Source organism: Dicentrarchus labrax, unplaced genomic scaffold (assembly GCF_905237075.1).
Source record: "Dicentrarchus labrax unplaced genomic scaffold, dlabrax2021, whole genome shotgun sequence".
NCBI lineage: Eukaryota > Metazoa > Chordata > Actinopteri > Moronidae > Dicentrarchus > Dicentrarchus labrax.
Window position 1 is genome coordinate 24,994,652 of NW_026136705.1, and position 11,866 is coordinate 25,006,517.

Below are 11,866 nucleotides of genomic sequence, written 5' to 3' on the forward strand. Positions count from 1 at the left end.
TGCAGAGCAGGAGAAGCAGTAAACAGTTGTTTTTGTTCTTTTACTGCAGACTTCCTGTAGTCGTTTCAAAGTAAAAGCCTTCCACAACCGAGGAGGGGTTACAGCTTTTACTTTGACTTTCAGGAAGTGATAGGTCTGTGTCATTGGGTGGAAATTTGCTGCAGCGTACATTAATAATTGAAACCTTTATTTAAACAGGGTAAACTCACTGAAGAATGCCTGGATTTACAGGGAAAAGACTGGATGGATGGAGGGATAGATAGATGGATAGATAGATAGAAGCAAGAGCAAAGATCTCATTTAGAACCTATACATTAATCTGGTGATAATATTTACCTAATGTGTTTTGAATGAAGTTGACGTGTGCATAAAAACTACATCTCTATAGTCAATAATTGGAAGAAATGAAAGTGTAACTTGTCAGGAAGTGAAAACGTGACTGCAGGGACCCTCTGATGAGATCTGGCCTGAGAATAAAGGTCACATGACTTTCTGTCATAACATGCACATTACCCAGCGTACTTCAGCAATTTAATATTTGACCTTTTGTTTACGACGTACAGGATACTTAAACATTTAAACAGAGTGCAGAGATGCATGGTCACTTCACTTTTTTATCAAACTCCGTCCTGAAAAATGTCATGTGGGATCACATAGTGGAAGTTAAAGTAATTAGTAGTTCTTGTCAAAGAAAAACAGGGTAAAGAATTGAATAATATAATAATTTACAAGTTGGATCCTCTTGCAGATACTGAATGATTAACTACAGGTGATGGTTTTATGATGTGAGGATCATGTGGCCTTCATACTGTGCAGCTTTGTGAAAGTAAAAGTTGAACAGCAGAATTGTTTCTATTAATTGACGCTCTAACTTTTGATGTGTGTTTTTTATTTTTATTTATTGAACACCCAAGGGTGCAAAGGGGTTTAAAGTCAGTTTAATAGGAAGTGTGGCCACTGTGTTATAGTCAAATGATAACAGGAAGTTAGCTGCTGTTTTGCAAAGTCAGCTGTTATTTCTTTCTTTGGAAATTAAATAGGTTACCTGAAGAATAATTGTGACACATGCAGATGATTAAGATCATATGGGTTTAAACATGTCTTTAGTTTTCAGGCTTTTTGTTTTTTAGTCATTGGCTGTAACACTGGTAGACATTTTGTAACATTGCTACATGTGGAGTAAAAAGCTGCATCTCTTCAGCTCCAGTGATATCTGAACATATTTGGAGTCACTATCAGGGCCTGCAGATATGCCTCTGCCTTGCTAAACAGTCTGAGGAGTTAATTTTTAACATTTCCTCTCCAAGTTGTTTAATATATTACAATATCCTACTCTAGAGTGCTGTTTATACATCTCAAAATTCTGCCTCACTGCAAAATGGTGCAACTTTATTGTCAGAGGTGTTGATGCCAGCAGTGGATTCTGCAGAATTTATGGCTCAAACACGCCCTAGAAAATATAGGACAGAAACTGTTGCATTAAAATTTTAATTTGATAGTTTTCATCTGCAGTATTTTCCCTTTTTAAATGCATGAAATTGTAGAAAAGGCCAAATTCTAAAACATTGAAAATGTGCTTTTTAAAACTGGTCGTTCAGTTTTGTTGTTGTGTCAGTCTGACACTTTGGTTTAGAATTAAATATCTCAACATTTGATTGATCTCCATGAAATGTGGTCCAGATGTTTATAGTTCTCAAAGGAGAAATCCCAGATACTTTGGTGATTCTCTTACTGTTAATCTACGCCACCAACAGGCCAAACTTTCCATTTGTCCAACACTTAATGAAAGCATATCTCGAACATTTGTCACAAAATGTTCCTGTCAGGCTCAAGAATAATGCAAATATAGAATAATGTTAAGTGTCTAGAGTGTTACACTAAAATCCTAGCGTGCCATGCTAACCTTTAGTCCTTTGTAATTGTAACAAAATGAAGTGATGATATACAATACAAAAAAACTACAACTACATCTATCCATCCAACTCTATATTCTAATGTATCTTTACAATTTTTAAGGTGTAATCTCTGCTGTACCATAGATGTTATTTTTGTCTCCAAAAGAGGTTTATGGGAGTAAAATTCTGGTCCATTATTGATCCAGAGATCTTATCGAATGCCAAATGTGAGCAGTGAACATGTCTGTTGAGCCACACAGGGACCATTAACTCTTGTCTCCCTCTTGTCTTTCTGTCAGTGGTTGGGTGCTCCCTCCTGCCAGCGAGGCAGCTATGCCTTCTATAAGTCGGTGAGCAGCAGAGCTCAACCCGACGGGCCCGCCCAGGTGTGGAGGCTCGGGGATTTTTACTTCATCCGCTGTGGACCGCAGGATCCTGTGTGCATCGCAGAGGTGAGATAACTGCTCTGTTATATTAAAGCTGCTATAATCAGACTTTCCTGAATAACAACAGCTCACATGACTACATGTTATGTGAATGGGGTTCTTAATATTGATGAATCCCTCAGACAAGTATTACATACACTTTCCTGAAGAGTTTTATAGCTTATTTCAGCTCGTTATTTTGTTTATTTTTTTACCTGTCACTTTTGATTCATGCAAACTGCTCTCATTGTTGTTTTCTGATGCAGCCAAAAAAAAGCTCTAAAACATGCTGTACACTACCTGCTCAGCGGCAAACAGCCGACAGACACAGCTGCGGACTAGCTGGTGAACATAGTGGAGCATTTAGCAGCTAAAGAGCCAGATATTTCCCTCAGGTGTTGGTGGAGATCAAAAACAGAGATAAAATAGAGTGAATATGGACTTAAGTTCATCAGGTTGATCATGTTGCTTCAGATCTGCTTGTTGTGTAAATAGATAACTGTTGCTAATACATAGCCATATCAACTTTATAAGAGGATAATCCCTTTTCGAACCTCAGGCGGGAAATTCTAGTGTTGCAGCAGCACAAGGACAGAAATAAGTACAGATAAATAAATAAAAAATTAATAATTAGAATAGAAATAAATATAGAAACGGTACAAGTAAACTCAAAATTACAAGGCAAGCTGTACACATACACACAGTACCCAGTATTTAAACTAATAGTGAAGTACATGTAACATGTAAGAGTAATATAACGTACTGTAACAGCAGTAGTACTTAGTGTTTGTTTGTACTCTGTATTAATCTAGAAATATGGTAGAAATATAATATATAGAAAATAATGCTATAAAACAGCATACCCTATTAACATAATAGCAGCTTATTTTAGTATTGAAAATAAAATATAATACGGTATAATGTAAGTCGTTTTTTTCTCTCAGAAATTAGCTGTCAGCTGATTTTGTTGGATTGCCCCTTTTAACTGTTGACTATGACCAACCCGAACTAAATCTACAAACTGAACAACGGCACATCAAAACCCTAAATAGGTCACACTCCTGCTCACATGAGCTATAGAAGACTAATAGTATGTTTTACTGAGTCTACATCCCACGGCAAGGCTAAATTTAGTGAATTTAGGTCGCAAGCTGACAAAGTGTTAATGAGATTGCATTGTATTTAGGCTGATAGCATTGTATTGACAGTGACTGATTGAAATGAAGGATGTGAAATCAGTGTTTTTGGGTCAATGTATTTGTTCAAAATACAAACCCTGGAAAGAGAGAAACGATGAGTTAATACCAACATTTTAAATTGGTCAAAGAAACTAATTTAAACTGAACATCCACCAAGTGCATCTTCTCCCAAAGTAAATAAATCAGTAATAATCAATTGACACAAGGGCCAGGCAGAAACAAACAACAAGATGTGGATTCCTCTCAGACATGCAGGCCTTTATGTTCGTCTGACAGATATTTTGCATCCTGGTTTCATGTCTGAAGAAGCCCCCGGATCACTGTGTAAAACTCAAAATGATAAATCTTGAAGCATTTCTGTTTCACTTTAAATATGAAGCACAAAGTTAAACATGCAGAGAGATTAAATGCATGGCCTGTGTAGGCGGTATGCCTTCATCCTTTATGAACAAAATCCCATTTTAATAAACTAGTAAGCTAGTTTATTACTTGCAGTATTAAAAAAAAAACTTTTACATACAGCATGAGAGCAAATGGGAACAAAATTAAAGTCACGACTTAACGTCCTGTCATTCAATGCTTCTGCACAGTTAGATTTCATAATACAGGAAGCAGAATTCAAAATAAAGTTTCTTACATTACTGAAATGTGCCTAATTAAAATTCAGCTGTAAGCTCTGTTTTAAGACCAGAGAGGAAATGGAAAGCACAGGAACAACAAAGTTGATTCTACTGACCTAAAAAAATAAGAATATCTATTACTTTATTACTTGTTACCTTATTGTAAAGTCAGTATTCTTAACCTGGTCAGGATCCTGTAGGAATAATGATTCAAATCATAAATTTCCAGTGATGTGATTGATCAGTGGTCAGTGCTTTTGGTCGATGTTTATCTGATCCTTAGCCGTGTAGCATAGGAAACAATGGTGATCTAACCCGGTTAACAGTGAACCAGCTTTGTGATACCAGAAAACCTGAGTGAACCCCAAAAATATCTGATGATTGCTTTTTTTTTTTTAAAAAGCTTACAAGCCAGAAAAGGTTGGGAAATGTGTGGTAAAAACATTATCACCTGTGGATCCCAACTGTTCAATTATTTTCATTTAGTGCAATCAGACAGTAAAATATGATTGTACCGGTAATTTCAAATATTTAATCTCACAAAATCACACTTTTTTAAATAATATTTTACCCTAAAAAGGCTTGTTTAATGACTTTAGATACTAAAATGTTCAAAAAATCTTTCTGTATCCTTCAGTTTTTGTGTTTATGTCTCTGCTCCACAAAAGAGCATATTTTAATATTTGCACAAATCTGAATTGGAACTGATTGGAAAATCCAGTAAACCTCCAGCAGTAGAATCTGGTCTATCTACTGAAGGAGGTGCCCAGTCGGACTGAAGGTGATGAAGGTGTTTCAGTCTGTGCACTCAGTCAAACGTCTTCTGGGTGAATAAATAAAACCAAATAAAGACGAGCAGCTGAGCAGCAGTGATGCTGAAATTATCTCGATGTGATTCAGCCAAGAATCACGTCCGACCTCCAAACCTGCACAGTCTGGTCCACTTCAGTTCAGTTCTCACTCGCATAATATTGTCTGTAAGTCTCGGCCCATCAGTCTGTTCAGACTGAATCTGCCTTTATCAGGAGTAGTTTCCTGTTTGCTTGTTTGTCTCTCCTGTTGTTTCCTGTTTCTTCACCGTTGCTCTTACACAACAGGTTCTGTAATCTTCTGAGGGGGCTTTTTCATTATTTTCAATACAAAGTTTTCTTTTTTATGTTGTTGTTGTATGAAAGTCTTGTATCTTTTAACAAGTCCTAACATGGCAAATGTTGTAATCTGTCAGTGTAACTGGTTTGGTTGCAGGAAGTTTCAGTACACATATGATTTTTTTTCAGTTGAATAAATGTTAAAATCACAAAAAAAAAGCTGTTTGACTCCAGACATGGATTGTCAGTACATTTGTGATGCAGCTGTTTACAAGGTTACAAGGCATCTGTGTTTTAAAAAAACAAACACATTGTATTCTTCTTCATGTGCAGGTGACCTTACTGTGGGAGGACCAGACACGGCACCATCTGCTGGCCAGTACCAGGCTGTACTTCCTGCCAGAGGACACGCCAAAGGGCCGGACCAGGGAGCACGGAGAGGTGGGTCAAAGGTCACACGTGGAAGACTGGCTCTTCTTTTAGACATGAAATGCCAATGAGATGTTTATCTTTACATGGGATGATATTTAAGTCATTTTTTTATTCTTCCATGTATTTATACAAATATTATTGTAGTACACTGTTTATTTTTTATTAAACACTCTTCAATATGATTTATTTTAGTTTAATTTAAATTAAATATGGCATCTGTTACCATTTCCCATGAACTACGTCACAAAAACACAAAAACTTCTATATAAGGTCATATCCATCACAGGATATGACATACTGGTGACCTACACTCAGCTGCCAGGGCTCAGAGTCTTAAATTATAATAATACATTAGAATTGATTTGTTGATTAGATGTTTTATTATTAATCTAAAAAAAGGTAATTAAGGAAAAAGTACAATCTGTACTTCAAAAATTTTGTGTAGTAGAACCTTAAAACTGCACTATAAGTACAGTAGTTAATTGAATGTACTCAGTAAATGTACTTCCACCACTAAAAACAGATGTATAATACAGATAAGTAAACAAAAATACCATCGACTATAATATGAGGCTTGGAATAAAACCAGTCCCTCTGTAATTCCTGTCGAGCTGTAATGGGAGTGAACGTCTCCCTAATATAATCTGCTTAAACACCATCTATTAATAACCTCGTCACCGGAACGCTGCCTCCTTTTTTTATCCAAACATGTTCGGCCAAGAACTTAAACAGGTTAACCTTCAGTCAAAGTCTCTTCATCAAGTAGTGACCTTTTGGTCTTTTTATCCTCGTGTTAAAATGTCTTATTAATGACCCCTCAAGAACAAAAAAAAACATAATTTAATGATCAGCTTAATCATAAAAGAATTTAATCAGTTAAATTACTTTAAATAAATGACAAATGAACAGTGATTTTGCATGAAGGAAGAAAAGATCAAATGTGGATGCGTCTGCTGCTGCTGAGTGTTTTTGATTAACACAGTTCACATGCAGGCTGCAGCTCAGCCTTCACATGAAAATCCCCCTTTGGGAAATGAGACTAATGTTTTACCCAAATGTAAATCCTATGACTTGTCTGAAACTGAATTTTCCACATTTTGAACTTGATATTCCACTGTTGAAGTCTCTATATTGAGGTTTAAAATTTCCTGCTGGAAAATTGAGCCTTCTGAAAGTTGTTTTCAAAGGAATGAGTTACTTTTATATGAAGAGTTTGTTTTTTAAAAAGCTGTCTTATTTGTCTCAAGCGTTAAAAAACCAACGTTTTTTATCTTTAAAGATCTGTAGGATCAGTTTTAACATACTTTTAACATGCATGAATTTATCAACAGCGATTTGTAAGACTGATTTTTGTACGGATTAAACAATGGAGATGTCCCATGTTAATCAGTAAGCTGTAGAGGTGCTGGTACGTGGATTTTGTTATCTTTGGACAGAGCCAGGCTAGCAGTTTCCCCCATTTCCTGACTTTATGCTAAGCTAAGTGGCTGCCGGCTGTAGCTTTATATTTAGTTAATAGATATGAGAGCGGTATCAATCCTCTCATCTTACTCTTGGTAAGAAAGTATTTCCCAAATGTCAAACTATTCCCTCAACATGCCAGCCTCATGTGTAAATAACCCAAGTCACACACGCTTTGTTTGCTTTATCGAGAGTGCTGTTATCAGTGTTATCGCTTATTTCCTCTGCTCAAAGAAAACAAAATCAGTTTGTTAAAGTGTGAAGCCAGTTTTAATTTGTTGACAAGATTCTTCTCATCTCACATCTATAAAAAATGGATATTTAAGCCAAGAATTTTCATTTCCGATCCGATTCCAATACCTGAATTTGGATCTCTACCGATACAGACACATACGCTTTTGCAAAAGCTTAATTAAAGGTTCGGTGTTTAACATTTAGGAGGATCTATTGGCAGAAATGGAATATAAAATGAAAATATACCTCGGTTTTCGTTTGTGTATAATCGCCTAAATGTAGGAATCGTTGTGTTTTCTGTTACTTTTCATTACCAGATAGGGCAGATAAGTTTAGTATTGTATGATTTAGCACAACTTCCACCCCCTGAATGTTTGCTCTACACACATTACAAGTTTTTGTCTTACTTTTTTATGTTTCAAGACTAAAATATCTAAGGACATGTCGCAAGGTCCGCCTGTACGTCTATCAGTCCGATATGTTAATTAGGTCAGTATCGGCACCTAATACCGATATTGGACTCTACCATTTATCTAAGGATTTACTGTGACAGGAGGCAGAAAATTCAGCAAATTTTAAGAGCTTGGGTAACGCTTAAAAAATCTAAAACTGTTTATTCATGACTCCTACAGAACCACTTTGTGTAAAAACTCCTTTGCTGTGTTAATCAACTCTCACCTTGCTGCTGTAGGAGCAGGAATGTGAGGAGTTCCCACCTGGCTGCTGCCCAGAGGTGGTGGAGGTTGTTTTCTTTTGGTGGGGGGGGCTGGGCTCTATTGTTTTTGCCCTGAGGACTGAACAAGATCACAGCTGACAAACTGGAATGGGAGGAGTCATCAGCCGCAGCGCTCCACTTTAAACCGTGCAAACAGTGGCTCAGCTTGTCACATTGTACCCACGTGTTAACTGTTTGTATTCAGGGAAACTCAAAGGAGCAACACATACAACTTTTAAGAGTCGGGGCAGCATTTACTGAGCCTGGTGGGAATTACTGTCAGCGGCACAGAATTCTGCGTCACTGCAATTTTTCAATTTAGTAGAACATTTACTAAGACTACAGATGTAAATGAAGCTCATCTGGTTTGCATTAAGTGTCAGTTAATAGGATGTGATGCAGAGCTGTTGTGACATATACGAAAAGTAGTGTTCTGCAAAAGAGTGTTTTCTACTGCTGAACTTTTATGACAAATTAATTAATTAATCTAATCTTAGCTTGTCTTCAACCCACAATATGAAGCTTGTATATGAGGAACTATTAGTTAGAGAGATGAACATTGATTAGAGGCTGAATGTGTTTAGAAAAGTCACTGGATTCTTACTGTAAACAGATGAAATACCATAACAGGCCTAAAGGGTTTTTAATTGGCTTCATTCATATCACACTGGACTGCAGCTGCTAGTAGCCATTAAAAGTGAAGTGAAATTAGTTAGTTTAGTAAGTTAGATTAGTGTGTTTTTAATTGCAAGTGCAGAAAGTGCAGTTTCTACTTAGTCTCACTCTCTCACCAAAGTGTTTTTATTGCCTGACGTGTTGCGACCTGGCGATTCTCTCCCTCTGCACGTGTCTGATAAAACAGATTATACACCCGCTTTTCTCGTTTAAATGTCAGACTGCTGTTTCCTTTACTGCAGTGGCCAGTCTGCGGCGATTCCCTCCTCATGTACTTAGCACCGACAAACAGGAATACCTTAAAGGATCAGTCTGTAGGATTTAGTGGCATCTAGTGGTGTAGTTGAACACCTCTCGCGTCCTTACGTGACAACCTGGAAATAAGAGTCTCTTCTCCCGCTCCTAAAGAAGGGGCTCAAATCCTTTTTAGTAAATATCTTCTTTTGGTTTATCCTTGAGCTCGGGTTAAGGTGACAATATTTAGAAAGACCCATCAAAAAAGAGAACCTGTGTATTGCAACTATACAATTATTAACTGATGCATGAAACTATTTCAGTCCGTAGATTTCTCTTCAGGCTATTTCTCATAAAGTTCCTCTTTCACTTTTAAATGTTGCATCACATGCAGTGCAAGAAGTGTTCAAACAACAACAGCAGCAATGCAACACTTTAAGAATACAAGTAAAAGTCCTGCCTTTCGAAGTAGAAGTTACAAAATGTACTTAATGTGTATTAAAAAGGAAAACCCTCATCATGCAGAATAGCCCCTGTTCGTGTTATATTATTGGATCATTATAAATACTGGTGTATTCATTCTATAAGCTGTGCTTTATTGTGGTATTTGCTTGAGGTGGAGGTAATTTCACTACCTAATATGCTGCTGTCTGGTTTAATCTTAGATTGTCTATAACTAAATTAAAAATATGGAGATATAGACAGTATAAAGTCTGTATAAAGTACAGATGAGATATTATGAAATCATATTTTTTCAATAATTCAAATTTAGACTGTGAAATGTTGAAAAGCAAATCCTCAATAGTTCAGATAAACAACCAAGGGCTTAATAATATAAACATTAAATAACTTTCCTTAATGGTGGGAGGTTGGATTCAGAGTTTGGGAAAGTTTTCAGCCAGACGGAGACCTGAATGAAACTGTGAACCTTTTCTAATAAAACCTTATATGAGCAGGTTCTGCCTATCTGTACTGCAAAAGCTTTTTGTATTCTCATGTAAATGTCAAGACTTGTGTGTCAAGCATGTGTAGGTGTGCTCTTGAATATAAATTACCAGGTGATAGTTGAGCTGGTGGAGCATGGAGGGGGGAGCAGAGTTATATACAGTGGATAAAAGGACAAAAATCATAAAAATACAGCTTTAAAATCTGCTCAGAAGTTACATTAAATTTTAAGTTTATGGTTTGTTCAACCTGTAAACGTCTTCTGCCTGGCATAGAACCACTTCTCTCATGTGTGTGTCAATCGTCGTCTTCTTTTATTTGCTCACAAGCCAAAACCTGTAGAGCTACAGTCATTGTTTTCTGGCCTGTTCTCCTTCCTCATGCTTTGTCAGAGATGTAATAACAATCTGTTTCACAAACGGTGTTCTGGACAAAATGTGCTGACAAATATTTTACTAAGATAAACTTTACCAATGAAGGCCAGCTTCCCTCCAGTTGTGTCTTCAGCATATGGAGAGTGAAGTTCTGTTTCTAAAAGTCTGTTCCTGTGTTTTGGAGATCAGTTTCCCTCCTGTGTTCCTCTTTGTACTTTCACATATATTTTACAGTTTACTGATCACTGATCACTCGCCATATTTGAGCTGTGTTCAGTCACTGCTGAGGCAAACTGAACCTTTTCTGCTGTTTCTGCTTCATATTAAAAGTTTTTCCTCTGTCAAACTATGAAGAAGTTATAGTAAGTTGTTGTAAGTTAGCAGAGTTTCATTAGTGGTGCTATTCTTCAATAAAACCAGGTCTTATGAACCAGATATAGACATCCTGTCTGCTATTTGATCAGTTTTAAATACAACAGAGAGGAGTAGTAACAGAAACAGTGAGCTGTAAATGGCTGTAGGCTGTCACTGTGGTTTGTGACTAGCACCTACATTATGTCATCAGGCTAAACAAATTGACCTCACTGCCGGGAAAAACGCTCTGTATATGTGATGTAAACACGCTCGCTGAGCTGATGTTTGATTTTTATTTTTTTTTTTTGCCTGAAAAATGTGCGAAATATGACATTTGTTCAGCCCTGAGTTGTGTTTGCAGGAGTTGGCAGTCTGTGTATTCTGAAAAGCAAAACGCATGGCAAAAATTTCTTTCTACACCACTTGCCGAGGTTTAACTTATTACTCTGACTCATATTCAATTCAATTTAATTCAATTTTATTTGTATAGCGCCAATTCATATCAACTCCTGTCTTCTCTCATCTACATTATGGAGGCTGGACAGTAAAGTGACAATGTTAGGGAAGATTTTAATAAAAAATCAACCTGAACATATAAAAGTATTCATTTAGTTGGTTACATGGTCTGGAGTCTTAATCTACCAAACATTGTCAGCCATTATCTACCTTTTTAATATACTTATTTGTAGTTGTTTTGTAATATACCTCACTCTAGATAATCATTTTGTAAAATCTCTCCTCCAGGGAATCACTTAATGACAGAGATAGATATATACTTTATTAATCCCCGAATTGGGGAAATTCTTTTTCATTCTTTTTTTTTGTCTAATTGTGGAACGAACCTCTTTGTGTGCTTAGGATGAGGTTGTCGCGGTGTCCAGGAAGATGGTGGTGCGGGTTGAGGACCTGGTGCAGTGGTCATGTGCACAGCCAGCAGGTTGGAGCAGCAGCCTGAAACTGCCACCCTGTGGGATCAACGGTCTCCACAAGCCTCTACAGAGCAGCGATGGTAACAGCGGTAACACGTCCAACAAGAGCAGCGAGCCGCTCAAAGACAAAACTGAGAGTAAGAAACACTCAAATACACTTATTAAACACCCACAAAGTGATTTTTAGACGCTATCAAGTAGGGAATTGGAATCTATACACTTCTGTATGGTACGAGATTGTCAGTTTGTTCCCCTAACAGTTGTTGAATGAAGTACAGAATGAATC

The 11,866-nt window shown here is 36.9% G+C and overlaps 1 protein-coding gene across 1 annotated transcript in view; it reads left to right on the forward strand.

The window, feature by feature from the left end:
- zgc:77151 (uncharacterized protein LOC337153 homolog) overlaps positions 1 to 11,866 on the forward strand; it is a 38,027-nt gene that overhangs the window by 10,713 nt on the left and 15,448 nt on the right. The window contains exons 2-4 of the mRNA XM_051400908.1: positions 2,195 to 2,347; positions 5,561 to 5,668; positions 11,510 to 11,717. Of these exons, the coding sequence (XP_051256868.1) occupies positions 2,195 to 2,347; positions 5,561 to 5,668; positions 11,510 to 11,717 (469 nt within the window). The remainder of the gene's footprint in view (positions 1 to 2,194; positions 2,348 to 5,560; positions 5,669 to 11,509; positions 11,718 to 11,866) is intronic.